General features: G+C 37.6%; 1 protein-coding gene across 1 annotated transcript in view; it reads right to left on the reverse strand.

Annotated features, from left to right (window-relative positions):
- Nucleotides 1-24,899, reverse strand: part of myo16 (myosin XVI) — a 207,122-nt gene that overhangs the window by 166,983 nt on the left and 15,240 nt on the right. The window contains 1 exon segment of the mRNA XM_058786814.1: nucleotides 20,929-21,189. Coding sequence (XP_058642797.1) covers nucleotides 20,929-21,189 — 261 coding nt within the window.

Raw genomic sequence — 24,899 nt, forward strand, 5'->3', positions numbered from 1 at the left:
ATCCGACACTCAGACCTATTATGAATCAGCTTGTCCAATCTGCAGTCATTAGCAGACAGGGAGCTTAATTAATTTCCCAAGTCTCTTTGCTCTAATGAGCACCAGAAAAGTCTTTCGCATACCCAGGGCAAAATTCTTCAGCCTGTTTCCATTCCTCTAGGGTAGACAATGATTTCCCTTTCTGTAGGTTCGGTGCCGTTTGAGTTGCTGATGGGACGGAAATGGCCTCCCTTTGAGAAAAACCCAATCAACATATTAACGCAACAATCTTCATTATCTCACCAAAGATTGGGCAACATTACACCTGCTTCTGGAAATTAGATTGTGTTCCGGTATTAAAAGGAATAGTTCACCCAGACATTAAAGTTCTGCCCCGGGGCACATTTTGATACGTTTTTTTGATACAATAATGGATATAAATTGTCTTCACTTGCAGTACAGAGCCATTCTCCAGCTGTAAATAAAGATGCAATAAAGAACTGCTTTATCCTTGACAAATGATAGCAGCTATTGCAAGTTTTGTTTCCAACAATGGATTTTAGGTAAATATCTACCTCATTCAGCACATTTTGTTTACTGTCTTATAAAATCCTGTTACCATTTTGTTGCGAGAAACCACTACAAATGACTCAGTGTATGAGTGAACTGTCTGAATGGATCAAACCGATTAAACTGAAATCACAAATAATTTCAGAGCTTTTTGCAAAATCATTTAACCGATGAGGTCAGTAGCAGCTCATCTGCAAATATGACGTCAATAGTTATGATTTTAAACAGTTAACAAACATACATGACTGCTGAAATATTACAGGATAAAAATATTCTGAGGTCTGTACACATGATCTTCATTCTCAGACAAGGACTTACTAAAAGACACTGTGGTATCTTATTAGAGCTTGTGCCCCAAGAAAGAGGGTCTAGTGACTTTATAATTTTTTTTTTTTTTCTGTGGAACACAAAATCAGAAGTTCACCAGAATATCCAGGCTACTCTTTTCCATTCAATGAAAGTGAATGGTCACCAGGAGCTATTAGCTCAAAAAATGACTTGAAAGCCCCATAAAAGCATCATAACAATGGTCCACACAACATTTAGACCATATTCACAGTCTTCTGAAGTCATACAGTAGCTTTATGTGAGGAACGGACCAAAATATAAATCAACATTCACTTAAAATCCTGCTTGGATAGCCATGGTCACCGCTGACTATATTGGAAAATCGGCTCTAAATAACTCCTTTGGTGCTCTACAGAAGAAAAAAAAATAAGGTGATGATCACAGAATGTCTCATTTTTGGGTGAACCGTCCCTTTACAAAGCTGTTCAGCAATTGGCCCGGAATGATACATTTAGCAATAACAGTGCTTAATGTTTGCATGAGCACAAGACTATAATTTACAAAATGGACCACTTAACCATGAAAAAAATGGGTTAACTCTGTGTGGTCATTAGAGGACAGATTTTCTGCTGACTGCAAAGAGAGAAAACAACCTGTGCATGTTAACATGGAGCTACAGAGCCTGATGAGCACATCTGTTAGATGGTCCGGCTGCAGGCATTAGAGGAAACACCAGAGACCACCCGCCCGTGTGTTAGGCCTCTTTACCGACCGCAACTAAGCAGAGGTCATCAGACACACTTAGCCCATAAGGTGTCTTTGCACAGTGGTCAGAATCATGCTGTGTTATTGAATCTGCTCAAGTCAATGTGGAGTATTACTGGTGAAACCAATTTCTACTCATTTGGGTCAAATAAACCATTAGGCCTAACACACTGTTATCATAACTGGCCATTTACAGGACTCAAATGGAACAGATACAAACAGTCTAATATTCACATCAGGAACTCTGGGATGAAACTGAACATTTGGAAGCTCCAGTTTATTGGAATGTGCTCTGTTGGCACTCATATGATAAGGCTAATATCTGTTTTCCTCTGCATGGTTGATAATCTCCTGCTTTTCCTATGACTTGATGTTGGGCACAAGAGTGGGCGAAATTCAACCTGTCACGGGAAAATGGGAAAACAGCTGTTGGAACCATATGTGGCGTTTCCATGGAAACCAGGCATGGGGAAAGGAGAGGACAAGAGAGGAAAGAGCAAGATAGTAGGAGATGAGAAATTAAAAGATAAGGAATATGGACAACACGCAAATGTTCTCGCTACTTTTGGATGCCATAGACCGCTCGATGATGTTCTGAAGAATTCCTAAAATATATAGACAGTTACAGTATATTTATTTTCACATAAATACGTATTTAAACTGTAAAAATATATACACACACACACACACACACATATACACATACATACACACACCCACCTGTTCGAAAGTTTCAGGTTAGTAAGATTTTTTGTAAAGTTTTGAATGTAAAATCAGTAACACAGTGAAATATTACTATAATATAAAAAAAAAAAAAAAACTGCATTTATTAACCACTAATAGATCATTTTTTGTAGCGATTTAAAAATGTTTAATGACATTTTTTATCAATTCAATACATCCTGGCTGAATAAAATGTTCTATACCAAAAAAAAAAAAAATTTAAAGAAAGAAATTTTGTAAATTTCTTCTTATTTTTATTGCTTTAAAATCTGATTAAAAAATAATAATAATTAAAATAAAAAAATCACCTAAGTTGAAGGCCAAAGAGGGAATGGGACAGAATAAGGGGTGATTATGAGACTAGTATGGTTCCAGTTGCCTCATGTATGTGGGGGTTGTTGGTCTGTGTATGGCTGCGAGTTTGAGATTCAGAGGACTTTGTCGCTAAGGATATTGTGCCAGATATACAAACAAACTCTTTAGAAAATTGCCTCTATTGTTCTTTGATCTCTTGAGTTAAATCAAATCCATTGCTGAACTGTAATGAAGTGCATGAGTGTATCTTGCATAATACACTACAATAGTGCATTACGTTCTGGAGCAGGATACAGGTGTCATCCATTAGCCCAAATATAATAGGCAAAAGGAGCCAGCCGTCTAGGCAATGTGAACGGGCCTAGACCATGTTAATGTAAAACACTAATGGGAGGAGGGGTGTATGAGATTAGCACACAACAAATTGATGTCTCCAGAGGTTTGAATTCAATCAGTGGCACCACAAACAGACATATTGAATCATTCTAATAGTGTGTATACAACCATTTGAAACACATTAGCTCAGTGCCAAAACCTAGCGAGCTGCACTGATGTCTACTTTCTAAAGACAGCTGTCATTTAAGACAGTATCCTAACTGAAATGGAACCTCAAAAGTAGCAGCCTACATACTGAACCAGAGCTGCTCATGTAAAACTCAATTTCAACTAAGGCCGTTTCTCAAACGGAAGGCTGCATTCTCCGGAGGTCGCATTTGTAGGCTGCATACGTCATAAAGAAGATCTTATTTTAGAATATTAACACTTATAAATTTGACCCTTATTCTTAGTTAAGCGTAAACTGTTGTAATATGCTTATGACTCGGGAATGTAATGCTTAGTTAACTGAAATAACCCAGGCTTGATGACGTATGCAGCCTACAAATGCGACCTCCGGAGGATGCAACCTTCCGTTTGAGAAACGGCCTGAGTGTAGTGTTAGCATGTTGCTAGGCTAACAGCTCAGTACTCTTAGCATGGAAATATCATGAACAGTGAAGAAAATAGTTGAACTTCAGTTTAGTTAAACAATAAACAATATTTACTTAAAACAATAAGCAAAATGCAATTTTCCTTGAAAATGAAAACTTCCCAAGATGGCGGCGCTAGTGTTTACACCTTTGTCTGTGTAATTTCCCTGTGTTTATGTTTTTTGCTAAACGGGTTACCTGATTTGGAAAATTTTCATCCTGTGTCTCAGAACTGTGTTTACAAACTTTATCGTAAACAATAATATAGCGCACTTTATCAACGAAAATAAGCTGGTCTGGCTACAACAACAATATGAGGCTACCAGTTTACCTGCTGCTCGCAGTGCTCGCTTATGTGCTGAGCTCACGGACTGTAAATACTCTGGGATCATCTGGCGATGGATTGTTTGCTTCTTCCCGGATTGTTCTCCCAAATTCTGTGACTATGCTGTTTGATGCCGATGGCTTTACATCAGTCCTCATGGCTTCATCGGTCTGCACCCTGCATGGGTATGGACTTTACAATTGGGCAGAAGTACGGCGGTTCCAGTTTAACAACTGCAGGCGTCATCATCGAGTCGGCAACAGTCGCCCGGCAAGATCAGTTTGGATTATTCTACTCCTGTTCCTTTCAGGTAATGTCCATCCAAACCCAGGCCCAAAACTGCTTGAACTTCTGAGCCCTGACGATTTAAAAGATAGCAGTGGTTTGCGTTTTATTCATGTCAACGTCGCAGCCTGATTAATAAAATCGATGCTATTCGTCTGTGGGCTAAACTGACAGAAAGTGACGTAATCGTCTTGTCAGAAACATGGCTCAAACCATCAATCACGAGCAATATGATTCATATCGAAGGGTATAATCTCTTCAGGACGGATCGTATGGGTAAAGGAGGGGGAGTAGCTGTGTATGTTAAGGCATCGTTGGAATGTTGTTCCATTGAATCAATAACAAAGCCAAAATTCTTTGAATTATGTGCCATTAAATTAAATCTCCCCAATGGCGCTTTTCTGACTGTGGTAGGATGTTACCGCCCACCTTCGGCTGCAGCTGGAGCAACTGCTTTACTGTCTGACTTTTTGCATAAACTGTCCAATGAGTATATTCTTCTAGGAGATCTGAATTGGGACTGGCTATCACCTTCATCAGCATTAAGAGACATATGTGATGCTTTACATTTGACGCAACTAGTACAGTCACCTACACGTCTAAATCACACAAGAATGGACAAATCGACATTAATTGACGTAATTCTGTCTAATGCTCCACATAAGTATTCAGCTACTGGAGTTTTCTGTAATGATATCAGTGATCATTGTATGGTTGTGTGTGTTAGAAACTGCAAATTGACTAAAACTAAGCCACGGTATATTTTTAAACGAAATTATAAATGTTTTAATGAGCAAGCTTTTCTTCACGAAATCTATCAGAGTGATTTAAACTTAGTCTGTGATATGGATGATGTTGAGCTAGCCTGGAATTATTTTAAAAAGAACTTTTTAGCCATAGTTCAAAGACATGCTCCTATTAGAAGATACAGAGTGAGGGGTAGAGACAATCCTTGGTTTAATGACTCTATAGCAACAGCTATTAGAGAACGGAATAAAGCATGGATTAAAGCAAAAGTAAATAATAATGATAAATGCTGGGTAAATTATAAGGTATTAAGAAACAAATGCACAAGACTAATTAAAAGTACAAAAAGTGAATATTATCTGAATTTATTAAATGAAAACCTAAATGATCCCAAACGTTTTTGGAAAGTAATTAAATCTTCTTCGAGACGTACCTCCTCCAACTATCCCAGAAGTTATGATAGCAAGTCAGGGTGAAGTAAGGGGTAAACAAAATATAGTAGATACATTCAACAAGCATTTTATTAATGCAGGAATAGATGCTCAGTCAACACTCCCAACCAACCCCACAGATAGTGTAACTTCTATCACAAACTTGTCTAATGTAAATTTAAATAATTTTAACTTTACTTTAATATCTGTCTCTGAAGTGCAAAATGCTCTGTTGGGCCTGGACTGTAAAAAGTCTGCTGGGCCAGACCAGATTGAGCCATTTTTTCTCAAAACTGCTGCACATTTGATTGCTAAACCCATCACTTCCATTTTTAATCTTAGTTTATACAGTGGTTCTATCCCAAAATCATGGAAATCTGCATTTGTCCTCCCACTTTTTAAAAATGGAGACCCGTCGGCCTTAGATAATTATCGGCCAATTTCCAGATTATCTGTCTTGTCTAAACTATTGGAGTCTCTTATAAATGAGCAACTCAAACATTTTTTAGCTGATAACTGTATTTTAAGTTCCACTCAGTCTGGTTTCCGGAAAGGACACAGTACAATTACGGCTGTAACCTCTGTTACAAATGATATTGTTAATGCTTTAGATGGCAAAAAGTCTTGTGCTGCCCTATTCATTGACTTATCTAAAGCATTTGATACCGTTGACCATAATCTCCTTCTGCAAAGATTGCAAAACATAGGTTTTAGTAGCACTGTGCTTAACTGGTTTTATGATTACCTGAGTGGTAGAACTCAGTGTGTGACATTAGATAACTGTACCTCATCATTGCTAGAAGTAAAATGGGTGTTCCCCAAGGATCAGTTTTGGGTCCTATTTTATTTTCTATTTATATAAATAATTTAGGTGAACATCTGAATCAAACAAAGGCTCATTTCTTCGCAGATGACACTATTTTGTACACTTCTGCTACATCATTGAAGGAAGCAATTTATCATTTACAATCTGCCTTTAATCAGGTACAAAAATCTCTGATAGGATTAAAATTGGTATTAAATGCTAAAAAAACTAAATTTATGGTCTTTACACGTTCACACTCTCCTATGGATTTCACTATTTTAACACAAAGTGGTACTCCAATAGAGAGAGTGATTTCTTCAAATACCTAGGTATTTGGATTGATGATAAATTGTCTTTTAGGGTCCATATTGAAAGCCTTTTAAAAAAACTCAGACCTAAGTTAGGTTTTTATTTTAGATTAAAGAGGTGTTTTCCTTATTCAGCAAGGAAAAGGTTGGTGCAGGGTTCATTCTTAACAGTTTTGGATTACGGTGATTTAATTTATATGCACTCTACCTTATTTTTATTAAAAAAATTAGATGTATTATATCACTCTGCCTTACGTTTCATTACAGATGCAACAGCTAGGACTCACCACTGCACTCTGTATGAAACTGTAAAATGGCCCTCCCTCTCTCTCAGAAGGAAACTTCATTTATTGATTTTTATTGCCAAAGCACTAATGGGTAAATTACCCATTTACATTTCAAATTTACTTACTTACCAAAACAGTGTTTACAGAACAAGGTTGTCAAAAAAATTATTATTAATTATTCCATCAACAAAAACAGAATTTGGAAAAAAAGCTTTTTCATCATATGCACCAAATGTTTGGAATGAACTCCAAAACACCTTAAAACTAGAATCACTTCCATCTATTCATATTTTTAAAAACCTTTTAAAGTCAACTCTGACTGAACGTTGTAATTGTTTTTAAACTAGGTACCCTTTAAATTATATGCTTGTATTTACTTAAGTTAAACATAATGTTTTGTTTGTATATGTATAGTCTATGTATAGTGATTTGTTGTGTAGTATGAACATTTTATTTTATTTTTGTCCTGTCTTTTTAATGTTTTCTTTCTTTGCAACTTTGTGCCGCCTATCTTGGCCAGGACTCCCTGGGAGAAGAGTTATTGTAACTCAATGGGACTTTTCCTGGTTAAATAAAGGAAAAAAAAAAAAAAAAAAAATTTGGCTTAAATTTCTCTCACCTCATCTGCCATTTTTGTTTTGTTTTCCACAGAAATCACCTCAGTGAGCTTCCATGCTCTTTAAATGGATTGCCCTTCAAATTCACATCTATTCCATCTCACCATCCTTTGCTCATTTGAACCCCCATGTTCCACCATCAATGACAAGAGACTTCAGCCTTTCATCTCTGAAATGAATCGTCTTCTCCTTCAGAAAACAGCTAAGTAAGTTTCTCTTTATCTCTAGACCTGAGAGAAATCCATTGGGAGTTCTAGTCAAGCATAGACGCTTCATGTTTTTGAAATGGGCTTTTGGAGGCCTGGTTATGTTTTCCTGATCAGGGGAGAGTTCAGTCGAATAAAAGGAGGAGGATTTGGGGGCAATGTTGAGGTTAAAATGGGCTCACTGGAGTGGTAAAAAAATCGTTCCAGCTCATTGAAAGTAATATTAATAACAAAAAAAGTCTGAAAACTCATCATGCGTAGTCAGTACTTTAATCCCATTCATATTCCTAACAGAAAGCTTTTGACCCAGAGAGAGCTGAAGTGACAATTGACAACATGTCATCGTATCCCATCCAATCCTATGTCTGCAAAACTGTTTTGGATCAGTGGACACTGGCCAGTTTGGCACCCAAGAAAAACAAGTTAGATAGGCTGCTTCAAATCATCAGCTAACAAACCACCAGCTTCTGGCCTAGATTTCAGCTTGAGCAGCAGAAAAGTGGACATACTGTAAAGTATTTCTTGAAATCACCACCCTATGAATGTGTGATTAATGTTTGGTTTAATTTTATTTGATCTTTTCAATTGGGGATACAAAACCCATCACATTCATTTTCTCGCCTAGGTTTTAAAAGGATCATGTCATAAGGAGTCAAATGAAGATCTGGGCCAAAAAGACCATCTATTGAAAATTGATTTATTGATCTATTGATACAACTGCCAAGCCTCAAACGAAAGATGATAAAAATTGGCCAATAAGAATTCATTCAGTTAAAAACAAGTGGGTAAAAAAAAAAAAATCGGGTGCTAGAAAACTAAAACAGTTCAAATTGTACATGGCTCAACGTGTATACTCTCAGTAATAAAATTGAATGTTATTCCTCCATCTGTTAGTTCTTGCTAATTTCCGTCCCGTCTCACAGAGTGAATGGCGCATTGCAGGAATGCCACTAGCACTGCATCACAGTGGGCTGTGAGGGGCTTGTAAATGCTCTCATTCGCTCACTCCCAGAGCTCTGTCATTATTCCATTATCCTGACAACCATTTTATGTTTCCTCCGCAAACCACCTGCCAAAATACATGACCATGATATGTTACATCATTCCGCCCCATTCCACAGGCTTTCAGAAGTAGGACACGGCACTTCAATCTTAATCCTTGTGTAAACTGTCTACAGAGTCTCTTGAGGTTCAGAGAATCATTCCCATGGGGCATTACTGATGAGATGATTCTGACCTCTTGGTCTTTCAGAATAATGGACAGTATAGTTTGTGGTCATCTTTAATTTGCTTCGCAGAGATGAAATGATGATTCAGTGGTATTTACTGGGACCCTGAGGCACAGTGTGCTGGAAGGAATGATGCCCACCCATCCGTTCTTTAAAAGGACTGCTGGGTAATATTTTTTTATTGGTAAAGATTTTTCCAGTTGTCCTTGTGCCTGATATTTACATCTCAGCCTTAGATCATAGATATTGATGGACATTCCTGGAGATTTTTTTTAAAGATCTCATTTCTTTTCAGACCTTGATCACGCATAAGATTTGGTTTGTGGTAGATGTATAGGATAAATGCAATAAACGGAGTGTGTCATGCCACACTTGGACAGAAGTGACGGAAAACAAGAAAAATAGCAAAGCCTTAAAAAGACAAAGTGTTGTCATGCTAAGGTTATTAAATAAAACCTAACCTTTTGATAGAACATCCCAAAGCAAAGCAGCACCATCACCATCCTGTATATGGAGCAACCTCACTAAAAGGCAAACAGTCACTAATGCTTAACCCTGAAAAGTGACCCTGAAAAATTCTTAACCCACTAATGCTTAAACCATGACATAATAGAAACAAATATTATACTTTTCTCAGGATTTTATGGCTTATATACAGTAGTATGACACAGGAGAAGTTGGAGCTTGTACTGGAGTAGTATCAATTCTATCCAGAGGCCCAAAGTGAGAAAAAAAAAAAATTAGTGCAGTTTCTCATATTTTATGGCAAACAAGAAAGATGAAATTCTTATTATAACAGATCTTTGGATTAAAAGTAAATCCGTTTTCTTAGCATTTTATAAGTTAAACAACTCCGATTTGTTGCTGTTCTTAAATGTAAATGCATGAAAGTGAATTTTCCAATTCAGCAGGTTTAGACTGAGACGAATTCAGCATGATTTACTGCAAGTAAGTTAGTACAGATTCCTGTGCTGATCTGAAAAACCTTGTAATATAACAGCTATTGCACAGAATAAGAGATAAACAGACATTGGGATGGAATAAACTACATTAAATCAAGTCATTATCAAGCTCCTGTTAAGATTTTTATATTTTAATGGAGACTACATTCTTTGATGTACAGTCATGGCCAAAAATATGGGCACCCTTGGTAAATATGATCAAAGAAGGCTGTGAAAATTAATCTGCATTTTTAATCCTTTTGATCTTTTATTTGAAAAAAGAATAAATCTAACCTTTCATTGGGTAAGAATTTAAAATGGGGGGGGGGGGAATATCATTATGAAATAAATGTTTTTCTCTAAATACACATTGGCCACAATTGATGGCACCCTTCTATTCAATACATTTTGAAACCTCAATTTGCCAGTTTAACAGCTTTTAAATGTTCTCCTATAATGCCTGATGAGGTTAGAGAACACCTGACAAGAGATCAGAGACCATTCCTTCATCCAGAATCACTCCAGACCCTTTAGATTCCCAGCTCCATGTTGGTGCTTCTTCTCTTCAGTTCACCCCACTCCTTTTCTATAGGGTTCAGGTCAGAGGACCGGAATGGTCACAGCAGAAGCTTGGTTTTGTGCTCAGTGACCCATTTTTGTGTTGTTTTTGAGGTTTGTGTTTGGATTATTATACGATTGGAAGATCCAAACATGGCCCATTATAAGATTTCTAACAGAGTCAGTCACTAATTGATTTTTTATTAGTTGGTATTTCATAGAATCCATGATGCCATGTGTCTAAACAAGATGTCCAGGACCTCCAGCAGAAATATTGGCCCACAACATCAAAAATACAGCAGTATATTTCATTGTACACATGGGGTACTTTTTATCCCTGTGTTCACCAAACCCATCTTGAGTGTTTGCTGCTAAAAAGCTCATTTTATAGACCATAGAAGCCAGTCTCATTTGAAGTTCCAGTTGTGTCTGATAACTGAATATGCTGGAGTTTGTTTTTGGATGAGCTAGTAGAATTTTTCTTGAAACCCTCCCAAACAACATGTGGTGACGTAGGTGCCTCCTCACCGTGCATTAGGACGATATAGACACACGTCCTCTTCCAGGCAGTTTCCTAACATTTTATGTTGATTGGAAATTCTTAATAATTGCCCTGTTGGTGGAAATGGGAATTTTCACTGCTTCAGCACTTTTCTTAAAGCCACTTCACTAATTTGTGAAGCTCAATTATCTTTTGCTGCACATCAGAAATATATTGTTAGTTTTTTTCTCATTGTGATGGATGATTAAGGGAATTTGGGCTTTGTTTTCCCTCCTATTTATATTTCTGTGAAACAGGAAGCCATGGCTGGATAATTTCATGTTCATAATCTCCCTGGAGTGCTCAAAATTGTGAATATGAATGGGAATATACTTCAGAGATATTGAAGGTTTTAGAAACGATGCCAAATTTTGTTCAAATTGGACAAACAACCTAGGACAAGTTCCAAAAAGTGACAAAATTCTAAGATATATATTTTGTAAGCCTTGAGTCAAGGACTCGGGAGGAAAAAAAAAAATTCTAGTCTTTTATAGTTACAGAGGTAAGAACCAAACCACAAATCATCTTATAATAGCACAACCGAGTTTCAGAAAGATACGTTTCTGTGAATAGCTGTACACGCTTGGGACACTTTTAGGACAGAAAACAAAACAAAAACAAAGATGAAGAAAATGATGAAGACAAAGAGGGAAAACAGCAGAAACACAATACGGTTCCAGCAAATTTGGTATATGGACCCCTAAAAAGGAGACACAAAACATCCTATAGCAGCTACTTTCTAAAGTGTGAGAAAATATTCATACATATGTGCAATTCTCATCAAATTTATCAAACGGACACTGAGAATAACATTCAATACCGGCCCAATAACAGGCCAAGACCTGCGGCGAGCACAGCTTCCATCAGCATTCAGAAACAGCACATAAACCAATCCAACTACAATTGATTTCATCGTTCTGTATTCTGAGAGCACCATATGCTCCTGCTTCCACTCTCATACTGGTCTGATCACGTTAAGACAATGAGCTTGGAGGACCTCTAATAAGAAACACAAATCCACAGGTGCATGAAGATTATATTTAGAATTCAATCTGATATTGGAACCACCTACTGGAAGCCAAATGTTTATCTATGCCCTTTATTACATAGTACAGATACTGATCCAAGAGCCCACCATCAAGTCTCTTTGACATTTTGGTTTGAAGACATGACTCAAGTGTTGTCCAAAAGACAAAAATTGTAAGTTCAATGATTCAGAATATCAACAGCACTCTAACCACCTAACACCTAAAGTAAAAGATCTGAACAGACTTCTAACCAAAGTATTAAAAGTATTCAAGTATGAGCGAGTGCTGCTTGCTAATCCGCGACTCAAGGAAGAAGCAACACTTTTTAAATGGGCATAAACACACACACCCATGTGATAAAAGAAGAAAGGCCGTGGGTCTGCATTTCTATCAGAGATTCATTAACGTCTAACCTTGAGCTGATGTCACGAAAATGTGATGCTTCAGTTCACCTCTGAGAAGCCGTGTGAACAGTGCGGGTGATAGCGGCTGAGAGGCAGAGTGTGTAATCTAATTGTGCCTCGGTCTCATGGATCTGAGATCCCCATCTCTCTCACGCCTCTGCGATCGACGCCGCATAAATGCAGAGCATCACATCTGCAACTAAGGAGGTAGCTCAATGATGCTACGCCTCAATGCTTATTTGTGTGTGCTAGATCTGATTGTTTCAGTCACTGTCTCCAGGGCCCAGATCTGACCGAGTAAAATGTTTGGACACAGTCCATCAACCTTCATTTGTGAGCAATGCTATGATAACACAGATAATACATGCAAGAAAAATCAATGACATCATTCTATAAAAGCATGTTCCCTAGAAGTGAAAAAGAAATCCAATTAAATCCCACCTAAATCTCCACATAAGTCAAATTTGTAATGTGCAAAATATTTCCTTCTAACACAGGGGTGTAACGCAGATCTTTCCCCATCAGTGAGCTATCGTTTCCAAATGTGCCCCTTTCCACTCTGACCTCCAGAACAACCCTAAACTCCTGATTATGTGGTATTTACACATTTTGACTGACTTTTCACAATTGATTAAAGATGGGGGAGATGAAAAACATTGCAGAGAGTTCCCAGGGTTCCTCTGGGATATCTTCAGCCTGAGGCTAACATTTAAATCCGATAGAGAAGAAGAGTCAAGGTCCTTGCACACTGAGTCTGAAATTTTCGTATGCGTTTTTTCGTATTTGTCATCCTATAAATTCATTACGCACAGAAACCTTGCACACTGAGTCCGATGCAGAAAAAAATTGGCAAAACAGTACTAAATGGAGTCTTCCAGCAGTGAGGATGATTTTGTTGTCCTATCGCTTCTTAAAAAGAGAAAAAGAAAGGAAATACTGGGTCCATCCAATTATGAGATACAGAGAGGAAGGAGAGTTCCCCCTCCTTATCAATGAGCAGCAGGATCATCACAGTTTGATGCTTTGCTAGCGATACTAGAGTCGCATATTAAAAAGAAGACCACCAATTTCTGTGAACTCAGTGTGCAAGGATCTTTTCAGTGTTTTTTGCTGCGAGACGAAGTGGATGAACTTGACAATCGTCATTCTGGATTTTGGTGTTATACGGTGACTCTGAATTGTCAAAACCCCTCTCAAAATGCTTGCTATGGATGCGAAAAATGCAGAAAATCGAACCAGATCTGAATTTTTTTTTTTTTATGACGGACGAGAGTTTCGGAGACAGTGTTTAAACGTGATTGACAAAACGTGAGGTCGTATTTATTTTTCAACATGCGAAAATTTTGCACGAAAAAATTCGGACTCTGTGTGCAATGGCCTTCAGCATTATTAGACATATGAGGTGCCTGTCTCTGTGAAACATACAACCAAAAATGGAGAGCATCTGCAAGTGTTACATGTGCTCAGTGACACTTTGACACTGTGACACTGTTAGTGGTATGACTTAGTGGCTAAACATCTAGGCCGGTAACAAAAACATTGTAGTTCAAGTCCCAGAAGGGGCCATCATGACTGTGCCATTGAGGAAGGCATTTAACCTTCCTCTAAGACAGGAATGACCCAATAAAAAGTGCACTGCTAGTTTCTTAAGTACAAGCATCAGCTAAACTCCTAATATCTAAAACTGGTGACAGGCACAGAGCTCAGTTAAAACCAGCCCGGCAGTTTCCAAAGAGTTTGTCTTTTTATTTGTTTTGTTAGAGGCACTAAATATCAAGTAAATCAAATATTCGTGAGCAGAATTTTATAGAGTGCTGGGGTGATAATGGATTTTCTTTAGGCCAGCCTGGAAGATAGTACGACCTTGGTTTCCTTGACGAAAACACGATAGGATTCTTCCATTGACTTTTGGATTGTTGCAGAAAATAGGCTCTGTGACCAAAAACATTTATGATTCTTCAATCTTTACAAATATACATAACTTTTTATGACCTTTGAAGGCTAAATACAATCAGAGGTAAAAAGCTAAAAGTAGGCTTTAAACCAACTACTCCATGATCGCATCGCTTCAACATCACCTTCACTAAGCTTCCCACTTAATCCATTCAAACAACTCATAGACTTTGGGATGACGGAACCAGAAGTGCATTGAAGCACTCTATATTCTGCTTTTTAATTAATGTCTGTAAAGTAATCAGTACTATTTACTTTTGGATAGATACTGTGAATAACCTTCAAATAAATAAATATATAAATAGCAGATATTTTTGCATCTTCATGCACCAGTCTGAGATAGCTGTAACATTATTTGGATTTTTTTTTTTTTTTTTCACATTTACTTAAAAATAAATAACTATAGTTGGACCTGCGGGTGGTTCTTAGCCAGAACATACTGCAATGTGGACTATAGACTTCATGTTGATCGTAAAAATTCTGGCTAAAAACACAAATCCTTAAGGAGTTCGTTTGTTTTGTTTTTACACATTATCTTTTTCTATTATATAAGTGAATTTGTCTGTGCACATGCATTCTCTCATTTCACTGAACGATCCAGACACTGTGTCGGACATCAGCTTTCACTGTAATCTGTAGCCAAGCAACACTGACGCCTTAAACCAAAACACAGGCACGGAGCCATGAGAAATCAATATTCTGATTCACTGACTGGTCAAAAGGCATTTGCGCAGGACGCTGATCACGTTTGGATAAGCGATCAGAACAAAAGCCAAAGTCATTGCCAGTTTGGTAATTAGTGTTTAGTAGGTGGGCTAAAGTCGCCATTCATCCTCAGCCAAAGGTGCCATGTTTCCAACAGGCGTTGCCACAGGAATACCAGCTGGTGCCACAGACCAGCTGAACCCGGCTTACAGCCAATAAGGCAGATGCACACAGTGACCTGCAAAGGCTGCTGGGATATCAGACACAGATTTACCCAGACAGCTGGGAAAATGGTTGGCAGGGACTGAGAGAAGGACAGATATGAAGAAGGAAAGCTGCACAGAGGAAGACAAAGGAACAGATGGATGAGTTTCAGGAGGTAGTAAAACATCACCACATACCGGCACCAGACTTCATGCGCACCAATCAAAACTGACCACCCTTTGCTAACCACTTAAAATTATTCCCTGTAAAATTGGGGTGTCCAAACGTGCGCCTGGAGGACCGAAGTCCTGCAGAGTTTAGCTCCAACATGCCCCAACACACCAGCCTGGAAGATTCTGATCATCCTGAAGACCTTGAATAGCTGGTTCAGGTGTGTTTAATTAGGATTGGAGCTAAACTCTGCATGTTGGTGAACCTCCAGGAGCAGGATTAAGACCCCTCTGCCCTAAAATCATTCATTTAACTTCCGTATTGTAACATTTCCAAATTTAGTCAATGAAATCCAACTTATTCAGATATAAAATATCATACTTCAGTTGTACAACTATATCTGTAATAGGGGTGGGAGACATACCAAATGAAACATACTAGGCAGAACTTTGCCAAACAGTATAATTTTCTGAGTATTGTTTTTATTGCCTGCATTTTTTACAACCATGACAAAATAAATTAGGTCCCACTTTTATTAGGCGGCCTTAACTAATATGTACTTACATAAAGTACAATGTACTTGTGCTCTTACTGTATAGCAAACACATTTGCTGCTATTGAAGTGAGATACGGGTAAGGTTAGGGACAGGTTTGGTGGTATGGGTAGGTTTAAGAGTGGGTTAAGATGTAAGGGATGGGTCAAGTGTGTAATTATAAATGTAATTACAGAAATTAATTGCAGAAGTAATATGTAAAACATGCATGTACACAATTAAGTGCATTGTATCAAATGATTAATTTAAATGTAAGTACATAGTAGTTAAGGCCACCTAATATAAAGTGGGGCTAATTATTTTTTATTAAAGTTTCAAATTTGTAGCCTGAATTGAAAGTGATGATATACATTTAAAAATAAATAATAAATAAATAAATAAAATGACAACAAAAGACATCTTTTGTGAGGCAAAAACAACTATACATCAGTGTAACAAATAACAAATTACCCCTGCAGTCACATTAGCGAAATGTATGCAATATTTTGCAGGCGAAAAAGGTCCATTGACTATTGCCAATAGTGTAGTGATGTATGTAGCTCAACTCACACAGAAGTCACTTTCAAACAAAGCAGTTTTTTTGTTGGTCAACCCAGTGAATACAAGTCACCAATTTGTACCTGTTGCGAAATCTGCACGGGAAAATTGAGAAATTTCACAATTTTTACTGGATTTCTATGAAATGAATGGATTGCACCCACTAAAAATTTGCCAAACGATGGGAAATGTGACCACCCCTTTCCGAGCTATTTTATTTCATAAATTCAAAAAGACTTGGGAATTTAGAAGTTGCTGGTTTGAGTTTGACGAATCCGTCAGTGAAAGAATCCATCAATCAGAAGTTATTACTTTCTGTGATTTCTGTCTTTAAATGAAGCAAATATTACTGCAAGCACTCAAGACTAATGAAACTTTATATCAGCATTACTATCGACTGGTTGTTCATATGACAGTTAATTAACACAGGAATTACTGAGTAACATCTGAATTAACCATGCGTTTATAGCTTTAAATGTGTCATCAAAGGCCAATCAAGCCATAAAATTGAACAAACTGTGGAATGGAGAGACTTCAGAATCAAAGAATACAGCCATCACGCCCAATTAAAAAGAGAGAAGCCTCATTGCTTGTATGAAACTAAGTGTCGAGCAGATATAATAGATCAAACAGCAGGTATTTTTAATAAATAATGTTTCGTTTCAGTGTTCCTAACTGTTCTCCCTTAATCTGTATCATCTGGGAAATGTGTATGTTTGACTTTAAAATGCAGTACTTTAAGCTCTGCTGGGTAATAAAGTTTTATGTTGCCTTCAGATGGATGGCACTACATTAAAAAACGAGAGGCCTCTCACCTTTATCTTGCATAAGCAGAATGAGAACAGCTCTGCCACTCCCAACCGCAAAGTCACAGACAGAAATAGCTGACTTGGGTTGAATTCATTTAGCCTGCGCCATTGCTCATGATGCAGAAGGTGGCCGCTCTGTGATTGTCACCCTGTCTCACACAAGCTCCTTTCCCCCGCAAGCTCTTGATTAGATTACTTTTGCCTGTCCCGCAGGAGTGGCGTGGCACACTCTGAATATTAGCTTTTTGACTGGCTCATAATCAGCTTGAGGAATGATCTAATACTCAGCAGCTAATGGCAAATCCTGTGACGGCTCGCCTTTCTGGAAATTAATTTGGCCTTTTTCACCGGCTTGCCCCGCTGACTAAGCCACTCCTCTCAATCTCTCTCTCTGCAACACAAACACACTCGCACACAAACAGACAGCACACTCCTTTTTAATTCTCTTCTTTTAGTGTCACTATTTAGATTAAAGGTGCCTAAACCCTTTTACTATGAAGAGCCAAAAACTTGACTGAGGACAGTGGGGGAAAAGTACATTTTCTTCATGTACACTGCCGTTCAAAAAAAATGTACTGACTGCGTACATTAGTAAGTTCAGTCACAACACTGAACTTGATGTTTTTTTTGGGCTGCATAATTGAGTTTCCATAACTGATTCTGCTATTTTCCCATTTATCTCTGAAAAGATGCTTTGACACAATCCGTACTGTATAAAGTGCTATAGAAATAAACAGGGTTTCTGCAGGTTTTTTTAAAGGTGCCATAGAATGCATTGATACGATATTTTAAATTGTTCTCTGATATCTACATAGAAGGTATGTGGCTTAGGTAAGGGCACAAATTCCAGAAACGGTTTTACAAAACCCTAGGATTTGTCCCTAGAATGAAATGGTCTGTTGTTACCTTATTTGGAAGGGTCATGAATAATAATATTGCGCTCTGCTCTGATTGGCTGTTTCACAGTGCGGCTCATTTCAGTAGCTCACACAGCAGGAAGGAAACACAGGGAAAATATATATTTCAATACTTTATTGCGCAGTTATATCGTCGGGTAATAAGCCGCTATTAATATGCAGGGCAATGAAACTGCTTTCGAATGCACGATCGCTTTTTAGTTTCACTTTCGAGATTCGCGATTGCACATACTCTGTTTATACTATGGAGCAGCAGTACTTACCACACATTTTATAAGATCAGATGCTTGTCAGTGGTGCTCAGGGTCTGTAAATCATTCGCCATCATCCTCATCCTCATCATCCATTCGTAATGTCAAGTAAAATCTTATGTACTGTAATGTAACAGGCTACCGCTAGCAAGGAGCTAACCATGTCCCTTTAGTGGCTTGCGTTATTTTATTAGAACGCGCTATTTGCTTTCCGTGCCTTTCTGAATACATACACCAACCCATCCCTGCAATTCACATCCCCTGCACAGCCTGGAACATAACATTTATTTCCATGATCTGCCATTTTTCGCTGTTGTCCTCATTTGTTTCTTCACAATACCTGCAGAACTTCTGATGATTCGGCTGTGCAGGTTTGACTGGCGGCTGGCATAGAACATGGGCGGGTATATGCAAATGTTGGGGGCGTTGTAACGTCACAGTCGGTGTTATGTTCTGATTCACCTATTTTTCAGTGGTCTTTTGCATTCACAAGATTTACATAAGGAGAAGGAAACAATGGTGTTTGAGGCTCACGGTATGTCATTTCCATGTACAGAACTCTTATTATTCAACTATGCCAAGGTAAATACAGTTTTCCATTATATGGCACCTTTAAAGGGGTGGTTTACTGCGATATCACTTTTTTAATTTTAAATAGTGTGTAATGTTGCTGTTGGTGCATGAACAGTATCTGCAAAGTTGCTGCGCTGAAAGTTCAACGTAAGCGGAGATATTGTCTTTTAAAAATCAGGAAGTTTAATGCCTACAAAAACGACTCATATGGGACTACAACGAGATACTTCCCGGGTTGCATACGTAACAAACCCATAAATTTGCATCAACCCTTCCCTCCGGAACATGCAAAAAAGGGGGCAAGGCCATGTTCTGCGGTGTTATTTTCACCCAGCTGTCAGGTCTTCTGTGTTCGGGCTTCCTACGGATGCTGTATTTCGTCAACAAAATTTATGTTAAAATTTATGTTTGATTATGTTCCTGACAATTACAATCCTAATTTAGCTCTCTGTGCTGCGCATTTTACGGAAGAAAGCTTCTAGAATCTACACGAGTTCAATGCCGGATTCACACAGAAACTATTACTAAAACATGGAGCAGTTCCAACTTTAAAACCAGAGGCAGCAGTTGTTGGGCCACAACCTGTAAGTAAGATTTCATAATTTTAAACTTATTTGCAAGTATAATTTCAGACGTAATGTTTTAGTTTTATCAAGGCCATAAACAAATGCCAACGCTGGCTTTAGTAGCCAGTTAGTTAAATGCTATTTGGTGTGTCTATGACAAACGCGTACAAACATTTTGGACCCGAATTTGTAATTATGTACTAATTTTGTAAATGTATTTTCCATTTATACTTTATGACGTAATTTTTTCGATTTGATCAAGAACGTAAACACAAGCCAACGCTGTTTGGTTATAGTAGCCAGTTAGTTTGATGCTATTTTGTGTGTATAAGACAAACGTGTACAAACTTCAAAAATTGATATGTAATCACAACAGCAAACTTCCATTCAGAAACGTTTTGTAAGAGCCGTGCTTGCGGAAGTTCTGCTTGACTCTCTTCATTACCGCTTTCTGGGTCTGATTCTGGCTCAAACTGATACGGCAATATTGACACCATTATTTACATTTGACCGTACATTATTTACATTTGCAACTGTCGCCCGTAAAGGTAATGGGCATGAAGTTTCCGGACAATGTGCAGTACGCAGTTTAGCCAATCACAACACACCGGCCCAACTAACCTATCGGAGCCCATTGCCTGTATCTGAGGGAGTGGGTTCATAGAATCAGGAAGTCAACCGGTTGTTCAAATGACAGAGGAGAAAGCAGCTTACAATAAAGGTGAAATAAGGTGAAAAATAAGGCGTTTTTTAACAAACGAAACACGAAGACATGTTATATTGCACCCCATAAACACAATCAAGCAAAGAAAAAAAGCAGTAAACCACCCCTTTAAGGGGAAAATGTAAGATTTTTTAAGACTTTAAGGCCAAGTAAAGAGAAAAAAAAAGATTAAATGGAAGGGGACAAAGAAATTTAACAACAAAATGAAGTGAGTTTATCTTTAAAACAAGCACAAATAACTGCCAATAGGTTCAGATAAATCCCTGAATAGGGACTTGACTTGGAATTAACATGCCTGTAAACAAACCTTAAGTTAAATTTCACTGTGTTCTGTTTTAACATTTTAAATTTAAGAACATACCCTATGCAAATTACCCCATAAATAGCATTTCTGAGTGACAACTTGTTGGTCTTCGATCAACATATGATTAACTTGCTTATGCACTGAAAAGAATTTGGTGTAGAAAAAATTCTCTCTCAGACAACTAGTTAAACATTGTATTAAACATGGAATTTTGATGCATTTTCTTAAAACAGACTCCAAAAATATTTTTATTATTATTATTAACAACTTCTAAAAAGAAATTTTACAGTGTAGTTTACAACAAAATAGCGTAACAGATAAACAAACATAGGTTTCCTACCCTCTTTGTCATCGTGTCGTATGATGGCGTCCTGGATGATGTCTGAAAGCCTGAAGCTGATTCTTTGTTTTTTGCGGTTGGTGGAGCGGGGCTTGGGGAAGCTCTGCTTCTGTAGCGTTCGCTCGCGCTCGTAGTAGACCCGCAGCTGCTCGCAACGCATGCGTCTGACCAGCCTCTGACGCTGGCCCAACGGCAGAGACTCCAGCAGACACTGGTCTATCTCCATGTTCTGCCTGAACACGTTACATAGCTGAAAACAACCTACACAGAGAGAAAGAGGAGAGCATGTGCAGATGGTTCAGGTAAGAGATAGATGGGAGATGATAAGGTGAAAGATGAGGAAAGAGTGGAAGAGGGAAGAAGGAATAATATCAGTTATCAAACACAGAGCATGACTAGTAATAACATGTTTACATCTTAATCATTTTCAATAAAAGTGCTTTAATATATTTGTCAAGGTAAAGAGTACCTTCCGATATTACCGATGTGTTTTTGTTTTGTTTTTTAAATAAACTATTTTTTCACAAATGTCATCACATTTAAGATTTTAAACTGATTTAAGCTTAATTTATGATTATTAGTGTCTAACGTAAAATGTTACGGATTCATAATCTTGCCAAAAAAAAGTCCAAAATGGCAGCTAAGTGAACTTGCTTGCCTTAAAAAGAATTTGATCTAATTCTGCTTTGAAAGTATGCCATTTGACACCTTTGGCATACTGTTTTCATCATACTATATTTGGGATACACTAATTCTAGTCTTGCATACCATTATTAGTACAGGCAATATGTGAATTAGCATGCAGTCTTTATGTCCTCTACTTAACCAGAACAAGAACAAGACCGATGCCAGACAGATAGCTCTGTGTGTTTCTCAAAGCTCAGTCCATTCCAATCTTATCTGGCACACTCTGCTGAGTAGTGTGTCTGTTTAACCTTGAGAGAGCCGAGACTCGCTCCACATACGGCACTAGAGACTGAATTATCATGACTCAGCATTTTCCTGCAGTAGCATGGAACAAAGCCAATGCCATCCCTGTACTCACACTGTAAAGAACTGCTGAACGCTCTAGGATCTGCAAGGGGCTTTAAATAAAGGAGAAAACCGCCCCCACTGAGAGACATATACTGTAGGTTATTGTGAGGCAATTATTAAACAATCACTGGCATGAACCTCCAAGAGAATGCAATTAAATAATTGGGTAAATTATGGAAATATGGAATAACAAACATTGTGGGACTATTAAACTTTACCCTAATTAACACAGAATTATGTCCAGCAAATGCATTGATGCAGCAACCACTAAACAAACTGATCCATCAGTGAATCCTCAGTAAAAGTGTCTCAACCTGTGGTCTACTTCCACAACAACTCTAATGCATCTTTATGAATTCTTCATCTCTGCTGTTGAGTTTAACTTTTATTGTTAAATAGTAGAGAGAGTGTAGATAATCACTGAGGAAAGGGTAAATGTGCTCTGAAGTTCCAACTTGTATCCAGAATTACCAGCAATGCTCAAAGTTTCTGGAGAACTGGTCTTAAGGAATAGCTTTTTTATTGACATCTCACTTTTTTTTTTTTTTTTTTTTAACAGCCCGATCTCATGAAAGTGCGTATAAATAGTATGCCAAATAAAAACAAAAACCCGTGGTATTGATACGCAAAAATGGACTTTGGCGTGTATATGCTACGCGATGGGTAGGATTAGGGTTGTGGGGTAGATGCGTATCATATGTACGCGAAAACTGCGTATCATAATGCAAGCCAACAAATTTTGTATCATATGCACGTGAAAATTGTGTATTATATGCATGCCAAACACGTGCAAAGTGCATTTTTGCGTATCAATACCACAAGTTTTCGTTTTTATTTGGCGTACTATTTATTCACATTTTCATGAGACCGGGCTCTTTTTTAAGCATCTTGCACCATGACAGTAATGGTTTTTAAGTGATAAGGTTGAAAAAAAAAAGAGCTAGCAAATCTAATGATTTAAATAACAATCACCTCATTTATATTAGTGATCGATTCATATATCAGCCGATATTCAATACTTTTTAAATATCAGCATCAATCGATAAGTTTTTTTGTTTCTCTGACAAGTGCATGAAGCTAGACTTTTATTTTGACAACTCTTATTATCAGTCTTCAATAGTGTACTGTCTTTGTTTACCAACTCTTCCTAATTAATTATTATTAAAAACAAGTGGTAAATGGTAGGCTATATGAAAAATAATTATACTGTTTGCCTTTCTATCATTACTAATAGTGCACTGTTGGTTACAGTGTGTACTTTAACATTTTTTTTGTGTGTGTGTGTGTGTGTGTGTGTGAAAAATCTATAATTTCAGAATTCTACACTCATTGCCAAAAATATCGGCACCCTTGGTAAATATGATCAAATTGTGAAAATTAATCTGTATTGTTGATCCTTTTGATCTTTTATTTAAAAAATTCACAAAAATCTAAGCTTTCATTGGATAATAAGAATTTAAAATTGAGGGAAATATCATTATGAAATAAATGTTTTTCTCTAATACACATTGGCCACAATTAACGGCACCCTTTTATTCAATACATTTTGAAACCTCCATTTGCCAGTTTAACAGCTCTAAATTTTCTCCTATGATGCCTGATGAGGTTAGAAAATACCTGACAAGAGATCAGAGACCATTCCTTCATCCAGACCACTTTAGATTCCCAGCTCCATGTTGGTGCTTCTTCTCTTCAGTTCACCCCACTCATTTTCTATAGGGTTCAGGTCAGAGGACTGGAATGGCCAAAGCAGAAGCTTGGTTTTGTGCTCAGTGACCCATTTTTGTGTTGTTTTTGAGGTTTGTGTTTGGATTGTTGTACGGTTGGAAGATCCAAACATGGACCATTATAAGATTTCTAACAGAGTCAGTCACTTATTAATTTTTGTATCTGTTGGTTTTTGATAGAATCCATGATGCCATGTGTCTAAACAAGATGTCCAGGACCTCCAGCAGAAATATAGGCCCACAACATCAAAAATACAGCGGTATATTTCATTGTACACATGGGGTACTTTTTATCCCTGTGTTCACCAAACCCATCTTGAGTGTTTGCTGCTAAAAAGCTCATTTTTTAGTTTCATCCGACCATAGAAGCCAGTCCCATTTGAAGTTCCATTCGTGTCTGATAACTGAATATGCTGGAGTTTGTTTTTGGATGAGCTAGGAGAATTTTTCTTGAAACCCTCCCAAACAACATGTGGTGATGTAGGTGCTGTTTGACAATTCTTTTTAAAGGTTTTCTGACCCCGAGACTCAACTATTTTCTGCAATTCTCCAGCTGTGGTCCTTGGAGAGTCTTTAGCCACTCAAACTCTCCTCCTCACCGTGCATTAGGACGATATAGACACACGTCCTCTTCCAGGCAGTTTCGTAACATTTTATTTTGATTGGAAATTCTTAATAATTGCTCTGATGGTGGAAATGGGAATTTTCACTGCTCTAGCTCTTTTCTTAAAGCCACTTCACTAATTTGTGAAGCTCAATTATCTTTTGCTGCACAGAAATATATTCTTTGGTTTTTCTCATTGTGATGGATGATTAAGGGAATTTGGGCTTTGTTTCCCCTCCCATTTATATTTCTGTGAAACAGTAAGCCATGGCTGGATAATTTCATGTTCATAATCACCCTGGAGTGCTCAAAATTGTGAATATGAATGGGAATATACTTCAGAGATATTTTACTCATAAGAATTTCTAGGGGTGCCAATAGTTGTGTCCAATGTGTATTTGAGAAAAACATTTATTTCATAATGATATTCCCCCCCCATTTTAAATTCTTATTATCCAATGAAAGGTTAGATATTTGTGAATTTTTTAAATAAAAGATCAAAAGGATCAACAATACAGATTAATTTTCACAGCCTTCTTTGATCATATTTACCAAGGGTGCCGATATTTTTGGCAATGAGTGTATATGTATGTATATACAGGTGC

Source organism: Onychostoma macrolepis, chromosome 09 (genome assembly GCF_012432095.1).
Source record: "Onychostoma macrolepis isolate SWU-2019 chromosome 09, ASM1243209v1, whole genome shotgun sequence".
NCBI lineage: Eukaryota > Metazoa > Chordata > Actinopteri > Cypriniformes > Cyprinidae > Onychostoma > Onychostoma macrolepis.